The sequence below is a fragment of the Armigeres subalbatus genome, unplaced genomic scaffold (assembly GCF_024139115.2).
Source record: "Armigeres subalbatus isolate Guangzhou_Male unplaced genomic scaffold, GZ_Asu_2 Contig1246, whole genome shotgun sequence".
In the NCBI taxonomy this organism is placed as follows: Eukaryota; Metazoa; Arthropoda; class Insecta; order Diptera; family Culicidae; genus Armigeres; species Armigeres subalbatus.
Window position 1 is genome coordinate 333,717 of NW_026942008.1, and position 18,194 is coordinate 351,910.

The 18,194-nt window shown below is 41.8% G+C and overlaps 1 protein-coding gene across 1 annotated transcript in view; it reads right to left on the reverse strand.

Annotated features, from left to right (window-relative positions):
• Window positions 1–515: 515 nt before the first annotated feature.
• Window positions 516–18,194, reverse strand: part of LOC134202502 (transcription factor Ken 2-like) — a 91,833-nt gene continuing 74,154 nt past the window's right edge. Inside the window, exons 2-6 of the mRNA XM_062677500.1 lie at window positions 4,503–4,668; window positions 4,221–4,435; window positions 3,480–4,162; window positions 3,149–3,410; window positions 516–3,026 (exon numbers count right to left, since the gene is read on the reverse strand). Of these exons, the coding sequence (XP_062533484.1) occupies window positions 2,317–3,026; window positions 3,149–3,410; window positions 3,480–4,162; window positions 4,221–4,435; window positions 4,503–4,668 (2,036 nt within the window). The 3' untranslated portion in view covers window positions 516–2,316. The remainder of the gene's footprint in view (window positions 3,027–3,148; window positions 3,411–3,479; window positions 4,163–4,220; window positions 4,436–4,502; window positions 4,669–18,194) is intronic.

An 18,194-nucleotide genomic window follows, 5' to 3' on the forward strand; every position in this document is an offset into this window, starting at 1 on the left:
GCTAATGTTTGGGACGAATGTTGAAATAGGCAGATAATTGACGAAGAAGAGAACTTCAAAATTACCTTTGAAACTTATCCAAACAGACTCTTATTTATAGGTCTTCCAGAGCAAACAAATATTTTGTAGTATAGAAAGAAATTGTGCTTCACAATCAATAAGAAAACAGTGGCAGTTAAAACGCGATAAAACATTGTGCCGAATAATCATTGCTCAGTTACTATGTTAATACTCCTACCTTTAAGAACCTTGTGCTCGATAGAAACAACGATTTGACAGCAAACGCGCTGTTTCAAGTTTGAGACTGCGTCTCTTTGATATTAATACAGCCTCGTTAAGTAGAATGAGTCACGTTTGAGCTCTTATGAAACAACTCATCCTACTCGGTTGGCATTGTACAAACAATACGTGTGAAAGAGTTGGCTTTAAAAATAGACGGCGAGAGTTCGGCTATTTACTTGTAGCGTACCCGCTGAGCTGCGGAGAACGACGGAGGTTCCTTCTTAGTTTAGAGCGGAAAGCACCTGTCTTCACCATACTGGAGTCGTGGGACCAAACCTCACCCAAGGAAGTGTTTACTTTATCCAAAACATTTTTCCAACCAAATCTTTCACATGTTGTACATATGCACAAATCGAGTTTCAGACATAGTTATTATTTACCATTCTGGCTTATACCCAGAATATATGCTACTAACTTTGAATGTACGAAACATCAGTGTTGATTGTGTTGTAATAATGCTCGGTAACAGCTATGTCCGCCATGTTTGGTCATTGTTTCAATGATGTTTTTCTCAAACTGGTGACAGCAAATATTCCATAATTTGACAATTCGGGACCGATTTGCGGTTTGGGAGTGACTTATTTACTAAATAAACATTGGAAGGCTAAAGTAATTTTTTTCTGAAAAAAAAAACACGGTTTGTATTCAACAGAATTAGCAGTGGAATTGACTTTCCTCTATCAGGTAAGGAAATTAATTTAGGAGGAAAACGCTTGCACTCTACGGAATCCATAAAACAATGTTTATTTACAAAACAAGTTACGCCCGAATCGCAAAATGGTCCCGAATCGTTAACGTGTAGTAGCTCCCATTTAAACAATGTAATAATTCATGCAATTCTTGCAATTTTGATGTAATTTTCAGCTAGCATTGTTTGACGTTTAAATAATCAAATTTGATCGTTCATAAATCAACCTGAGAAAAAGTATTCCGCAACAGTCTCCATTAATACGGATACAAAACTTGTTTCTTATACGGATTCGAAAAATTTGCCTCGCTTTTGATTTGTTCGCCCTATTGTGACACCTAAATGTTGTGTTTTGTTGGTTGTTATTCGGTGGTGGTGGTGATGGTGGTTTCCCTTTGTTAAGTAGCAAATAAATTAAGGTGAAAATCCATATTCGATTCTAAACAATGTAGAAATAAACACACATACTCGGCTTAAGTAGTTCAATTTTCATCCGTGTGCTAGCGATGAATGTGTCTGTGTACGTGGCTCTCTTTCTCTCGCTCTCGTTCACTCACTATGGGTTGGATGGATGGTTTCTTGTTGCGCTTGACTCGATTCGTCTCGTCATTGTGTCTCACTTGGTTATATTGGTAATCATTCAGTTTGTGTTCACGTTTTCTGACTATTGTTTGTGTGGCTTTGTGTTTGTTTTAAAAAATAACTAGCAAAAATTTTGATTGCGTTTGATTGTTTACTTAACATTACGAGAAAGAACGAAAATTACTTAAAAATTAAATATTGCTTCGTGTAAACAAACAAAAAAATCCGAAAAATTTAGAGTCAAATGCTTGACGATTGACGTTCCGTCAATTCAAAATTAAAAACAATAACAAACAAAAGAACGCTACTCGCGCGAACATCACACGAACCGATTTAATGGTTGTATCATTCTGACTGTATTGGTAGTGTGTAACTGTTTATAACGACGGTACTATTCAACGTTGCTGTAGTAGTTGTAGCAGTAATAGTAGTAGTAGTTGGTAGGTCGTATACACGAGTATCCGAGAAAAAACGAACAGTGTTGGCGTCTTTATCTTTACAGGTTAGGAGAGGTCTCAAAAGTATATTCACGAATAGCGTTCCTTTCTTTCGCGTTCTGTGGCTGTGTGAGTGTGTCTGTGCGTAGCATATTTTGCCTTTGTTCAACAATTGCAAAACTTATGTTTAAGGTTATGCGTTTCTATCACATGGTCGATTTCAATATTCATAAACAGTAAACGTCTATCTTACAAACGGGTGGTGTGCATTTCCAACCGGTAGCAGCAGTAGTAGTAGAAATATCGGTCCAAATCTGGCAGCTGGTATCATTCGTGAAGGTTCTTACTCAGCAGCAGATTGTTGTGATGTCCGGACAGATGCCGCATCAGTTCCGGCTGCGTCTCGAAGTACAACGTACAGAAGCAGCAGCTGAACCGACCGCCATCGTCCGGAGCGTTGAGTATGTTCCGATGCACCGAACAAAGATGCTTCAACAGGTGAGCTTTCTGTTTGAACATCGCCACGCAGAGCCGACAGGCGAAGGGTTTCTCGCCGGTGTGAACCCGCAGATGAGTCTTCAGGTTCCAACTCATACCGAACGTCTTACCACAGAACTCGCAGCGGTACTCCCGGACGGCATTGTTGCCACCCATACCGCCACCTCCTCCACTGCCAGCGCTTCCTACTCCGGGTCCGTTACCACCGTTGTTGCCGCTGCTTCCGGATCGGGCGTTCAGTTCGGCTTGACAATTCTCCAGGTTTTTCATTTGCTGGATCAGTTCCGCCGGACTGGTTTCCGCATTGGGTCCATCGTGGACGTACGGAATGCCGAGCAGATCGCCGGGACCGCCTGGAAGACCAGCCAGGGCTGCCGTCGGCCATGGATACACGAAGGGAGCGACCGCCAGCTTATTGTCCGCACTGGGCGGTCGTATCCGGTTGTTATTGTTGTTGTTATTATTGTTGTTGACCGCGTGGCTATTCACCAGGCCAATGTCGATGGGTCGGGCAGAGTTCGGAGATCCCGGTCGAACGTCTGTGCGGAAAAGAAGAGAATATTGCGGGTTACATATACAAGAAAAGATGTTCTCTAACCGCTCAAGAATAATAAAACGGCTGGTAAAATGAATTGAAGTTGAAAACGTAAGTTCCACTTACCGGGCAGGTACGTTGGCGCGGACAGGAAGCACTTTCGCGTTCGCAGGTCGTCCGGGCTGAGGTAGCTCGGCACGAAGGGCGGATTCTGGGCGGGAGAGTTATGGAACCCGGGCCGACGCTTCCGATGCGGCGTCACCATCAGGTTGTCCGGTGAGTTGAGGAGCAACTCGTGCTCGAGCGGTTTCAGCTGTTCCGCGTCCGAGTGGATAAAGTACGCTTTCCGTTTGCTGCGGAACGGGTCCAGGTAGCGGGGTAGTAGATTCTGAAAACGGTACAGTATTGTAATATTGTCAAGAGATCCAAAGCGGGGTTATTACTAAATTATAATTACCTTGGTGGGAGCATTGCCTATCGTTTCGACGTCAATATTCGCATCGTCCGAGTCGACGTCCTGAGTTTTCACGATCGACAAGTTCACCGGATCCGACGAACTTCGTCTTCGGTTTCCAATCGACTCAGCGGTATGCCGACCTTCTCGCACTTCCGCACTATCCGCCTCCTCTCCTTCGCGATCTTCCACGTCCAGCTCGTAGTCTTCTTCGTCTTCTGGATCCCGCTCGCCACTCCCACTTCTCCGTCCGCCACCGATGCTCCCGCTCAGGTTCGTCGGTGTTGGTCGATCTGCACTTTCGCCGGCCACCGAGCCCGACCGTCCTCGCTCAGCACCACTGCCTTCGCTTCCGTCGTTCCCACTCCCACCTCCAGCATCGTCATCGCCATCATGCCGCGTTATCTGATGATGATGATGATGGTGGTGGTGATGATGGTGATGGGGCGGTACGTTGTTGTTACTTTTGATTATCGCGTCGTCCACTTCGTCCATGTACTCGCGATCTTCGCGATCACCCTCCTCACTGCTGGCGGAAGTCCGTTCACTTTTCACACTTACTTTCGGAACTGTCCGGTTGGCCCCAGCGAAGGATTCCTGGCTCTTGGATCTCCTTCGCGGGGGATGACTCGAAGCGATGCCCTCATTGCGATTGATGTCCACGTGAGGTTCTGATTTGTTCGATTCTGTAAAATGGGGAGTTAAAATGCGCACTTGATTGATGACCCTGAACACCGATCATACCACTGTCGTTCGAGTCTTCACCGTTTTTCCATATGCTGGCCTTGATCTGTAGCAGCGCTAGCAGGTCCTGCAGGTGATGGTACTCATCGACGGATCGCACGTACACCTGTCCCGAGTATAGAAAGTCCAGCAGAAGCCGGAAGTAGCACACTTTGACATCCGGGAAGTACACGGTGGTAACGCCATCAAGGATCGGCGTTTCCTCCAGGATCATCCTACGATGAGGGAAAAATATCACAAGGTTAGAAAGTTTATCGATTCTATATTGAAGAAGGAACGAACCTAATGAGAGGGCTGGCTGCGGCCAGGACCAGTTTGTGCGCCCGAACAGTCTCCTTGCCGTCGCAGATGAGCAGGAGGTCTGTCGCATGCTCGCCCCGGAATGCTGCACCGATTTCCTGGAGTATGCATTCGCCGTGTTTGCTATATTGCAGCATCAGCATCCTAACTGTAAGAGGAAGAGAAAGGGACGATAAGTATTCATTTGTTTGAGACTACGGGTTCTGCAAAGTAGATGGCAAATCGTATATCAAGAAGATTTTGGACCTTTACTTTTAAGACTTAGATATCAAACAGTATGTTTTACCAAAGAATTACTGCTTCATCGAGATCAAACAACTAGAATAACACCAGAACATCATTATCAGGGAGAGGAAAAAGTAATGACACATGTTACTTGCATCAGCCGTAGGGCTTTCCCTTTCCAAGTAATGCACAGTGCACTTATATGCATAATGCGCCTTAGAGAATGCATTCTAAACGCTGCTCAACTGGGCGATACAAATCAGCTCTAATTACTACTGACACGTTGTCAATGAGACGCAGGGCACTCTAGTCTGTACGAGGGGCGATTGGCGCCCAACAATGCGATCGTTAGTCATCCCGAAAGGCAAGCCGCAAAATCTCGACTTTCTTGGAAGTTGACCGAGATTGGTGAGGTAATGATCGTTCGCAGCGACCTTACTGATGATTATTTGCGTGATTTCCGCGAGTGAAAATGAAGATCAGCAGTGAATGTGATCTTCATTGGCTTAGAATGGTTTTGGTTATGTTTAAAGGCTTTCGAATATCCGGAAAAGTCAATGCGTAGTCCACTGGAGAGGTGGTTGGCGTGTTCGATAAGAAATTTTTATTGGAAAGAAGGGGGGCTTTTTGTTTCTCAAAAGGGAAATCAAAGCTGAAGGATAATAGACAGAAATGTGCATCATTCAACTAGGACAAAACTGTGTGGAAATTTCTGTCTGACAATGGAAAACGGTGAACTATTGACCCTGGGTTTCTGGGTTTCTGGTTGTTGTCGCAGTGAGTTTTTTCTCGAATTTTCTTTACATCCTAATCTGTTAAAAATGTGTTGTAATTTTTATTTATCTTCATGCTCAATTACCAAACAACTGAAGATTAACATAAAACCATATATAAATGGGAAAATGACAATACAGGAATCAGGATGAAAACCATAAAAATTACAAAGTTGTCTTAAATAATGCAAGATTTCCATGAACATAAGAGAATTAAAAACAAACCAAAAACATATTAGCAATTTTAAATGTAAAATTGGAATTTTCTAAGAAGCAGAAAGAAGCAGGAATTTTATAAGAAGCAGTGAGTACAGGCAGTGAAAGTTAAGGCAGCGGAGGAGATGACTACAGTTCAGCGGACGATGGAAGCCAACCAGCCCCCACCTTGAGGGAAGTTAAGGATGCCATTCAACAGCTAAAGACCAATAAAGCAGCTGGTAAGGATGGTATCGGAGCTGAACTCATCAAGATGGGCCCGGAAAAGCTGGCCACTTGCCTGCACAAACTGATAGTCAGAATCTGGGAAACCGAACAGCTACCGGAGGAGTGGAAGGAAGGGGTTATATGCCCCATCTACAAGAAAGGCGACAAACTGGAGTGTGAGAACTTTCGAGCGATCACCATCCTTAATGCCGCCTACAAAGTGATATCCCAGATCATCTTCCGTCGTCTGTCACCATTAGTGAACGAGTTCGTGGGAAGTTATCAAGCCGGCTTCGTTGACGGCCGCTCGACAACGGACCAGATCTTTACTGTACGGCAAATCCTTCAAATCTGTTCGTTGATTTCAAGGCGGCATACGACAGTATAGACCGCGTAGAGCTATGGAAAATTATGGACGAGAACAGCTTCCCTGCGAAGCTTACCAGACTGATCAAAGCAACGGTGGATGGTGTGCAAAACTGTGTGAAGATTTCGGGCGAACACTCCAGTTCGTTCGAATCGCGCCGGGGACTAAGACAAGGTGATGGACTTTCGTGCCTGTTGTTCAACATTGCGCTAGAAGGTGTCATGCGGAGAGCCGGGTGTAACAGCCGGGGTACGATTTTCAACAGATCCAGTCAATTTATTTGCTTCGCGGATGACATGGACTTTTTCGCCGAACATTTGCAAAGGTGGCAGAACTGTACACTCGCCTGAAACGTGAAGCAACAAAAGTTGGACTGGTGGTGAATGCGTCAAAGACAAAGTACATGCTTGTGGGCGGAACCGAGCGCGACAGGGCCCGCCTGGGAAGCAGTGTTACGATAGACGGGGATACCTTCGAGGTGGTCGAGGAATTCGTCTACCTCGGATCCTTGCTAACGGCTGACAACAACGTTAGTCGTGAAATACGAAGGCGCATCATCTGTGGAAGTTGGGCCTACTACGGGCTCCAGAAGAAACTGCGGTCGAAAAAGATTCGCCACCGCACCAAATGTGTCATGTACAAGACGCTCATAAGACCGGTTGTCCTCTACGGACATGAAACATGGACAATGCTCGAGGAGGACTTGCAAGCACTCGGAGTATTCGAGAGACGGATGCTTAGGACCATCTTTGGCGGTGTGCAAGAAGACGGTGTGTGGCGGCGAAGAATGAACCATGAGCTCGCCCAACTCTACGGCGAACCCAGTATCCAGAAGGTAGCTAAAGCCGGCAGGTACGGCAGGTACGGCAGGTACGAGACGGCGTGGAGCGCAGCGAGCGAGATGGGCAGACCAGGTGCAGAACGACTTGGCGAGCGTGGGGCGTATCCGAGGATGGAGAGATGCGGCCTCGAACCGTGCATTGTGGCGTCAAATTGTTGATTCAGTGTTATCTGTTTCGATGTTAACTAAATAAATGAAATGAAATGAAAATTGTTTTTGTTAAAACTACAAAATCTCCATAAATAAATCAATGTTAGCAATAAAAGTTAACAACATTTTCCACAAAATATTTTTTTTACAAGTATTTGCTAATTTTGGGGAACTGCTCCTGAATTTCATCTCACGGCTCCGAAAGCAACTTGATTTGTTTCTTATTTTTGTGATTTTTTCAGCAGTGAGCAAACATGTTTACAATAAAAGGGATTGAATTGGTGCCGTATTTCTTTGTTTCGCGATGAGATGAATATATGGTTGGGGTTCAGCTAAACCGCACAACGCGACTTTTTGATTGACCTATGATATATTGTTCGCAAAAGGGAAACAGAAAATATTTTATGTCAAATCATGCGTACATTTGTGATAGGATATCCTCAGTTATGGCGTTGAACGATATCTGATGCGATTTGTGATTCATTGAATCTGTTACACGAAATCTTTGACAAGAAAATTGTAAAATTTTCATTGGCGCTTGGTGTGATTTGGCAGAACCCCAACCATATGTTCAGTGAGATGGAGCTCGAAACATTTCTCCTATTTTTGGCTATTATGTTCGTAAAAAAATAACATTTTAGGAAATTTTTAGAATATGTATTGCTTTTATCCTAATTTCTAAATTTCCTAGTTTTTATGAAAAAAAACTTCCTCATGAAAAATTTATTTTGCTGGCAAAATTGTGTTAGCTTTGTTGGATGGAAAATATCTGAAAATCGGTATCGGTATCTGAATACTATGGAGCTGATGGCTCTAAAATTCTAACGATGGAAGCCTGATCCGTTTGGAAAGGCAATTCACCACCGGTTACTTGAGTCTGCCGAACACCACAACATCTTGCTCGAGGAACAGTTTGGTTTCCGACGCAGTCGATCCACCGTGCATCAGCTCACCCGAGTTGTCAACATCCTCAGACGGAACAAGTCTGTCTCTAAAACATCCGCCATGACCGAACTCAATGCTGAGAAGGCGTTCGACGATGTTTGGCATAATATACAAACTACAACGCTACAATATTTCCAGCTACTTGGTGAAAATCATCATCAACTATCTGTCAAGGACATTTTGGGTCTCAATCAGCGGAGCGAGTTCCAATGTGTACATTATACTCGCAGGCGATCACCTGGAAGTATTCTGTGGACCCTGCTTTTCAATATGTTTACCTTCGACATGCCAGAACCTCCAGAAGGCTACATTTTGGCTCTCTACGAAGAGAGATAACCTCTCTCATCCACAAAAGTAATCCCTCAAAGATTTTCCACCGGAGGATTGAAAATGGGCCAATGAGGCCGACTAGCTTGGCTTGGCTCTCGACAGAAAGCATATTTTCAGCCAACAGGTTGACAAAACAATGACAAAGTGTAGCATTTTGTTGAAACTTCTGTACCCGCCATTGAACATCCTAGACCGGACCGAGAATTGATCTCGCCATCTCCGGATTGGCAGTCCTACGTTTTTGCTCGCAAGACTATGTAATTGAAACTAACTAAATTAAACTCAAATAAATTTAATCGTTCAAAAACAGTTTGATGCTTTTGCTGAACTTAGTGACCAATATATTGCAGAGGATAAAGCAACCAAAGTGAGGATCTGTTTTTCTATTATCGTACATTACATTTCATCGTTTTTTCCCCTAATTTAACCAATTATGGCCGACATTCTGGCCATTTGCCATGTTTGTCTAGTTTTGTCATTAGGCAATGAATTTATTCTGTCAACCGACTAATAAAATCATGCAATCAAATATGCTTAATAATTTTCTTAAAGTTAGTTGACTTATCTAGAAATTCTATAGCATAAATAGATTGGTAAGTTGGTTTACTCGATCTGTTTGACAGATGAGCGATTTCAATTCGCTGCATATAGGGACACGGCAGATATTTCCGTCCATCGTCGTAAGGGCTAAAACCAACGAAAGCAACGTCCATTTGCTAGAACTCCACCTTGGCAGAACGTTTGTCCTGAGTCCACGATGTGGTACAGATGAGTTTGGCAAAAAAGTGTCTCTTTTATTGGTTTTCGAGACTTGGACGTTATGGTTTGTTATAGTTTTTGAATCGTTGGGAGTGACTTAGCTAAGATGATTAATGTTCACTCCTTGGGTCCTTACCGTCTTGGGATGGGACACAGTTTTTAGTCTAGTGCCCGGGCATGCCTATACACAGATGAATAAAAGTATTCATATGAATTCAAGCAGATTATTATGAAAACAGAACGAAAACTCTATCGTTTACAAAAAGCACAAAACGTGGGGGTCCAAGGTGGCTTCATTGGAGAACTGATCCATGTTTTTGGGACAGTAATGCGTATAGCGGCAGTATGATGGGTTAAAAAATACCACATGAATATTTCCAAAACTTTTGCGAGGCTGCTGAGAATGGAGACTATGCTATAGTCCATATTTCCGGTTTTATGAATATTGTCCACGTTGAAGAAAAGATTTTCTCCACGTGTGAGCGATTGAAAAACAGTGCAGTCGAGAGTTTAGAGTTCATCTTCACCAGTGATCCTTTGGAGCTGTCGACATGACGCGGTCTTTATTCCAGACATCCAATTCGATGAAAGTTGTAGCAGCTACAAACATACACTCTAAAAAATCATCACGTCATATTCACGTGAAAAATCACGTAACTCGTCTGTCTTGAACAAACAACGATTGTTACGTGACGTTAGTAATGCTCACCTAAAATTCACGTAACTTTTACTAAAAATCTTGGCGAATGTGACTGTATACCCACGTAAACATTTTAAGTGAGATTGTGTTAGTGTGATTGCAGCTTCGGCATTTGCGTAAGACCTGCATTGTAAACAAGAATGACAGATACATAACCTAAACATAATGAGGCTTCGCGGAGGTAAGTGATATTTCAGATGCATCTTGGTGGATATTTTCCGTGCCTGCATTTTCCCTCCTTGAAAAAAAACAACGGAAGTTGGTTAAAATTTATTAGATTCGTTGAAAAATGATGTGGAAGAAAAGAAAGCTGCATGGAAGTCTAGAGCTACAGTTTTCCGGTCGCGTTAGTATAAAATTTTCAGTCTTTGTTCCACTACTTTTTGGTTGATTAACAGCGGCAATATTAGCAATTTTCGAGCAAGAAACTGGTTTTAAAATTCTCAGCGATTCTCATTGACATCATTTCTCAACAAATCTGATAAATTCCATTCAACATCCGCCGATAACTTTTTTTTTCTTTAAAAGTGTTTCTGCGGTAACTCCAAAGCGCAATGACCAAATGACGGCATTTCAATGTATCAATGCATCAACAATGCGAAAAAGATTCCCTTTTATGGGCAGTCCCTGTTCATTTTTGTATTCATTCCAATATATTGCAATACATTTCAATAATAATATTGCAATACATTTCAAAACATGTAGTGGTTACCTGCTGTCTTGTAGCTTTCACTAAAATTTCACGTAACCAGTACGTACAAATCACGTCAGGTTCACCTGATCAAACACGTAACTACTTTCAAGTTTCACGTCATTAGTACTGGAAGATCCAGTTAGAATCACCAAATAAATCACGTAACTCAAGGAAACTAAAATTTTCTCGGGTAACTTGTCATTCAGGTCACTCTTACGTGAAAAGTATGGTGGATGAGAACCACATTTGTTTTCAGGTAAATATGACGTGAAGATTTTTCAGAGTGTAGGTTAAGATCGTAAGTCTGCAGTCAATTCCGGTATGCTTCAGCCAAAAGTGTGTGTTGTTACTTAACCTATTTTGAAAGAACCACGATGATAGATTGGTTTGCTGGTTAGGTGAAAGTGGCGTAGCCAGAAAATTGGGTAGGGGGGGGGGGGGGGGGTTGGGGGTTTCTGAACATTTTTTTCTTAAAAAAAAAAATTATTCTAAAAATGTTGTCTCTGGGGAGGGGGGGGTTATGCGCAAAACCACCCCCGTGGCTACGCCACTGGGTGAAAATGTTTCACCAAGTTAGTTTATATACTGTTTGAGGAGCCCCGCGAGTTTTGTACGGTTCCGCAAATATATTCAGAACGAATCTATATCATTTTGTCGAAAGAAATTTCGTCGAATAACATTTAGTCGAATGGCATTTGGTTCTAAACGACATTACGTCGAATGGATGTTTAGTCGAAAATTAATTTTGAGTCCATTAGAATCGCAGTACATTTGATCGAATGACGTTTGGTCGAAAGCAAATAACGTCGACATAACGTCGAATGGACATTTAATCGAAAGCAGGTTCTAGAATGAAGAACTTTTGTATATTTAGTCGAATGACGTTTGGTCGAAAGGAGATTGCGTCTAATGGACATTTATTCGAAAACTAATTTTTAGTCCACTAGAGACGCAGAACATTTGGTCGAACGGAAATTTAGTCGAAAGCAGATTTTAGAATGAAGAATATTCGTACATTTAGTCGAAAGGACATTACGTCGAATGGATATTTGGTAAGCAGTTTCTAGAATGAAGAATCTTCGTATATTTAGTATATTTATATTTAGACGTTTGGTCGAGAGGTCATTATCTCAAATGAACGTTTGGTCGAATGTACATTTGGCCTAAGATTTATTTTCATTCCACTCGAGACCTAGGACATTTGGTCGAAAGGATATTTAATAGAAAGTATGTTTTAGAATTAGGAATTTTCGTATATTTAATCGAAAGGACATAAGGTCGAATGGACATTTGGTCGAATGTAGATTTAATCGAAAGCAGATAATTTTCGTATATTTCGTCGAAAGAAAGTAACTTTAGTCAATAATCATAAAAAAAATTAATGATTTATTGCGGTGTGTCAAAAAGTCACATAATTATTGCTCCAATATTGACCAAAGAAAATTGGTTAATAAAATAAATAAATAATACGATAATGAATATTTCCGACAGGACTTTGATGAACTTCTCTAACCAACTATGATGAATCTATACCACCTCTAGAAAAGACATTAAGTTGCATGATGTTTCATTGAACGAAACTTGGTCGAAAGACATTACGTCGAATCCAGCTTTCCGCGAGCCTCTTATTTGAAGTTTTTGGAGGTCAATGTGGTAAAAAATAAGGCGCTGATAAAGTAAATATTCATTGGCGTAACTACAGGGGGGCTAGGGGGGGGGGCTATAGCACCACCTAGGATCTGGCTAGCCCCCCCTAGAAAATTTGTTACTTTGTTTAAGTATTGCACATATCTAGTCCACTGATTATATACGGGGGTAAATGCTGAGAAAGGATTGTTTTCATTATAAAATTCCTCTCTTCGAAACACTACAGCAAGTTGAATCTAAGGCTTGTTATAAGGCTTGCTCACGACAAAATCTGGATCCATCAAAACACGTTATAACTTATGAAATACCAAAAGAAATACCTCATCAACAAGTGAAATAAAAACTATATTATTTATTAGCATTACAAGTACTTAATGGATAATGGACAATTCCTTAAGATTTTCAAGTTTTTCCAGGGTTTTGTGAGTAATTGTTACCTAAATGCTAAATCGAGCGTATGATCTTAACCTTCCTAACTAATACCAATCCTAAAAGCTGCAGCGCATTTTAATTCACTGTAGGCTTCTTGAGAAAGGTTCGGTAAAACTCTTAGATTTCAAGTAGAGGTAACTAAAAGTTGAATAAGAGAGAGCTTTGTATTCTTTCGGATGGGTTTTAGAAACTCCGCATACTATTTATTTCTCTGAACTCCTATTGTCGCTGCAGCAATGAAACCAGTGAAAATGAATCAGTAGGCGTGAAACAGACCTACTGAGAGAAAATATGTGTTAAATGTTCCTATGTGTTAACAAAAGCTCCTATAAGTTAATTTGTTGCAATTTTTTTTAACTAAATTGAAAATAACGACCAATAAGATGTATTGGGATGTAAAACTGATTTTTTAAATCATCCTAGAAGTTATTCTAACAGAAAAGAAAGGTTAGTTTGTTGTGGTCAGATCGCCGTTTGAAAGCTCGTAGGAATTGTCAGGCCACTGAATTGAATGCTGGCAAAAAGAGTTTAACTTACTAATATTTAATTTATAATGTATTCTAAGTTCGAAGCAAATCAAAAAATCCTTTAAAAAACAGGATCGTGCTTCATATTCTATTTACGGCGAGCACAACACCTATGGTTTTCTTAACCTATCAAGGATTTTGGGAATCCTACGAGATTTCTAGATTTTTGAAACAGGGCTGAGCGTCGATGAACATCATTTGAAATGATAAGAAAATTATTTTGAGCTTTTTAGTGGAATGTTTTCACCTGTCATAAGACGAGTTTATACAATCCCATTGAATTCCACCACTTAATTGTATCTTGACAGATACGTATTTCGACCTCAAAAGTAAGGCCGTCTTCAGTGTCTCGTACTTGACTCGACTAAGTCAAGGCAGATCAAACACGATCAAAACGCACATTTGACCCTGCGATTCCACTTGTATAAACAAACTTCCTCGGCACTGCGTTCTTCATCGATTTATCGATTATATTATCCAAATAGAAATTGTAGTGTTCCCATGTGCTCGTTTTTATCGACTCACCGAAGGCGCGCACTCTTTGTCGCCATTTCAAATTTATTTGACGCAATTTTAAAATAATTGTCTACTTTTCAAAGGATAAGTTTCTTTATAAAAATCAGACAAGAAATCGATCATTTCGCTCATCAAGAGCTCGAGCGTGCGGTAAGGCCCGCCTGTAAAGAAAGTCAAACGGAGGAGGAGTGAAGTCGATTTTCAAAAAGCGAAAACTCAGCGGTCGGCAATTAAACGTCAAAGGTAAGATCCCCAATCCAATTCTCGTAAATCATTCCCAAGAATGCGGTCCCCGTACGTCATCAATAATCGTACGCAGGACCAAACCCGAACCGACGGATAGTAGTTTTTCTTTTAGTCCTCGCTCGGTGGAAGGTTCGGTAAGGTACGCGAAACCGGGTCGCTAGGGAAAGGAAGCTACTAGCTTGAGGGAATGGTAATCCGGACCACTCTCGATTCCGAAATCGGAAGCCTTGCGTCCAGCCGCCACTCCTTCGGCATTTTTAGTTTTGACCATATCATTTGAACTGGACCTCCATCGCTGCGCGCCAAACGTCAGCATCCGCGGCAAAGCCAATCGGCTACCATCGCCACAACCTGGCCATCTTCTCGGCGGAATCCCAACGCATCGCACGCAACGTGAAAAACCTGCGCAGATATGTGAGTTTTTGTTTCATACAAATACAAATACAAGAAATTAATTTGAACACTGCAATCAATAGATTTCATGTTGTTCTGTTGATTGCGCTATTCAAATTAAATCATGAAAAAAATGTTACTTAGGTCCTTTTGAAAAGTTAAGCGAGAAATGTAAGCTTTCAATCCAGTATTTTGCTCCCGATAATGGCGGCGTGAGATCTATTCAATTCGACATTCAAGAGGTAGAAAACATTAGAACTCATCTAGTTTGCCGTGATCAAATGATTTTTTTTGGCAAGGGGCCGTACACATATTACGTAAGCACTTTTGGAGGGAAGGGGGTCTGTCGTTTTCTTACGCACCATATAAATTAAAAATCATTCGTAAAAAAAATCTTACATGAGGGGTGGGGGGATCGAAAAATCCAGAAAAATTGCTTACGTGATATGTGTACGACCCCCAAACAAATAAACGTCAACGATCTTAGAGTAAAATCAGCAGTGATTCAAATCGTTCGGGGCTGTTTGAATATGATTCTGAAACATTAATTTCCCCAGCAGCTGTTGTAGATTCATTTTTATACCAGTCAGCTGACAAAAAAATAAAACTGGTATAAGAGTGAAATCAGTAGTGATTCAGTTTCATTCCAAATTTTCGACCACTATTCTAGTTTAAATCTGGGGAAAAATAGAACAAACTCACTGGTTTCCCCAGCAGTGTTCAGTTCATGTTTTTTCATTCATTCAGTGTTATATCCATGAAATCATGATGTTGCTGCCAAGATTTTACTCTAACGCTCAGTTATATTTTTTGCAGATTTGAACCACGATTGAATCACGAGATTCAAATATTTTTGGTGTGTGAATGCGTCATTTTATCTACGGATCAATCTACTTTGTAATTACGGCGCCTTTTACAGTTCGCTGCAACATGACGCAAGAACGTGACTTTTACATAGGGGGAAAGACGGCTTTGGCAGGTTTTGTTCTATTATTGGCAGGGGGGTTTTTGTCGACCAAATTTTATGAAATTTGGCCACAATATTCTTTGATATGCAAAGAATGTTTAGGCCAAATTTAAGCCTAGTCAGTCATAAAAAAACCCCTGCCAATAATAGAACAAAACCTGCCAAAGCCGTCATTCCCCCTACCTAGAAAAACAGAATCAAACTATTCAGAAAAATTGAACGGAAGAAATAATTCTGAAAGGAAATTTCGATGAGTGCCAATATTTTTTTACTTAATCAAAGCCTACATAGATTAAATTGTGTAAATATTTTTCACCTCTTGAATGTCAAAAAGTAACTCTTAGGTACTCAATAAGCCTTATAAGGCTTGCTGACGATAATCATCTTTCTCTTGCACGCGCACGGAGGGGATAGGATTTGTTTTCAACAAAATCACATTTGTTCTGTGTGCGTGCAAGAGAAAGATGATCAAATGTCAGCAAGCCTTATACTGGAGACAACGATTGCCTAAAAATCTTCTGAAATGGATCAATCTAGGTAACTCATTTTGCACTCTTCTTCTTCTTCTTCTTCTTATTGGCATTACATCCCCACACTGGGACAGAGCCGCCTCGCAGCTTAGTGTTCATTTCCACACACTTCCACAGTTATTAACTTAATGAAAGAAGTGTTCTATGCGCAGCTGGAGCAGACATACGATGGATACCCACTGCGGGACGTCAAAATCGTCATCGGTGACATGAACGCTCAGGTAGGAAGGGAGGAAATGTATAGACCGGTCATAGGACCGGATAGTCTGCATACCGTATCGAACGACAACGGTCAACGATGCATAAACTTTGCAGCCTCCTGCGGAATGGTAGTCTGAAGCACTTTCTTCCCCCGCAAGAATGGAAATCACCTAATCAAGTAACGGAAAACCAAATCGACCACGTTCTAATCGACGGTAAATTCTTCTCCGACATCACGAACGTACGCACTTACCGCAGTTCGAATATTGAATCCGACCACTACCTCGTTGCAGTATGTCTGCGCTCAAAACTCTCGACGGTGTACAACACGCGTCGGAGTCGTCCGTTAGTTTGTTGAGCTTTGTGCCTCCTTTCAAAAGTTCGTTTTTGACGTAAACGCCAAGCCCCGTTGAATAAACGTACAACTCATGATGAAAAAAAAACATCTTTTTGTAACTACATAGTTGCACAAATTACTATTTAGATTTTGATGGTTTCTTAGCAACCGAAATGGCGTCTTCATCTATCTCTCAGTCTAAAATTCCTAGTTTGAAAGAATGCATATTGGATAATTGATAATATTGTTTTGAATCATCGCTGTTAATATTTGTGGAAGTGCTAAACGATTACTGCGCTGCCATTTTTGAATGCTTACATACACTGTGAGAAAATGAGATTCACTATCACCGTAGCATCAGCGTAGTTTGTTTTTGTTTTTCGCTGATAAAGTTTTTGTTGATAAAAAAAACCCTAATTTCAGATACCTATTTATAGAACGCAGAAAATAAAAACAACCTTCCAGTTTACGCATAGTCATCTACCTTCTCCGAATCGTACTACGGCAAACTATGTAAGTACCAAACATCACGATTTCCTTTCCCAAAGCACATCGCTGACCGACCTGTTATTATTATTATTATCATCATTAATAGCTACTAAATCACAACTGGTAGGTGAGCCACTTCTACTCTGAACAACAAAACACACATCCAATCAGAGCCGCTCAATCACTTGTAATTCAGCGCGAAAGAGACGGCAGGTGCAGCGTGCTTGACCTTGGACTTGACTTGAGAGTGTTCTTTGACGACTTCCCACTTTTTTTTCCTACGTTCTGTTTTCTTCTGCCGTAGCCCCGAAGTATCCACCACCACCACTTCTACTACTCTCCGTCCGTGGGGACGTGTGTCATATTTAAGTTGTTGTCTGTGGAGCCATGGGGGAAGAATGATACAATCGCGCCGCTTTTGCGTCCGTCGTCACGGCAACCATCGCCGCTCTCAATGAACGCCATCCAACAGAGTGGTGCAGCAGGTTGCTACTCTTGAGAAATCCACCTGATGACCCCAAGACCTCGTCTCCCGGCGTTCCCCTGGTCACGATCGAGCATCCGCATGACGATCACAGAGCTTCACCCTTTCCTGTCCGTGTCGTTATTCACTTCAGTATGATTTTTTTCACATAGATTGTCTCGCGCACAAAGATTGTCCTAAGCGTTGTAACGTGGACTTTAGAGGGTTGATCAGACACGATCCCACGGTGGCGAAGAGTTGTGCAACCTGACGATTTATCGCACAGCAGCACTGATTGCACATTACTACTACCACTAATTCGACAGCATTGTCGACGTCCACTTCCAGCGAAATGACATTACGTGCGCGACAAGAGGGACAAACCGGACAGAATCGATGATGATGGTGTGAACGAATGACAACAACCGTGACGACTTTCGCCCCTAGCGTGAAGCGTGCTGCGCCGGACTTCCCTTGAGGGTTATCTACGCGAGTAGCGGTTTACCTTCGCGACCACAAGCCCAACTGATCGACGATCAACAAACACATCAGCATGCTTGAATGGTGGAGACGCATGGTCACTCGCTTGGATTCCTGTCATTCGATGAGGAAATAAATCTAAATTCAGTGCGGTCGTACCTACCTACGTTAAGCACACGGAGAACAACCCGGTATCACAATTCAACGAAAAAGGGCTCTCAGGGACGGATTGACTTTCG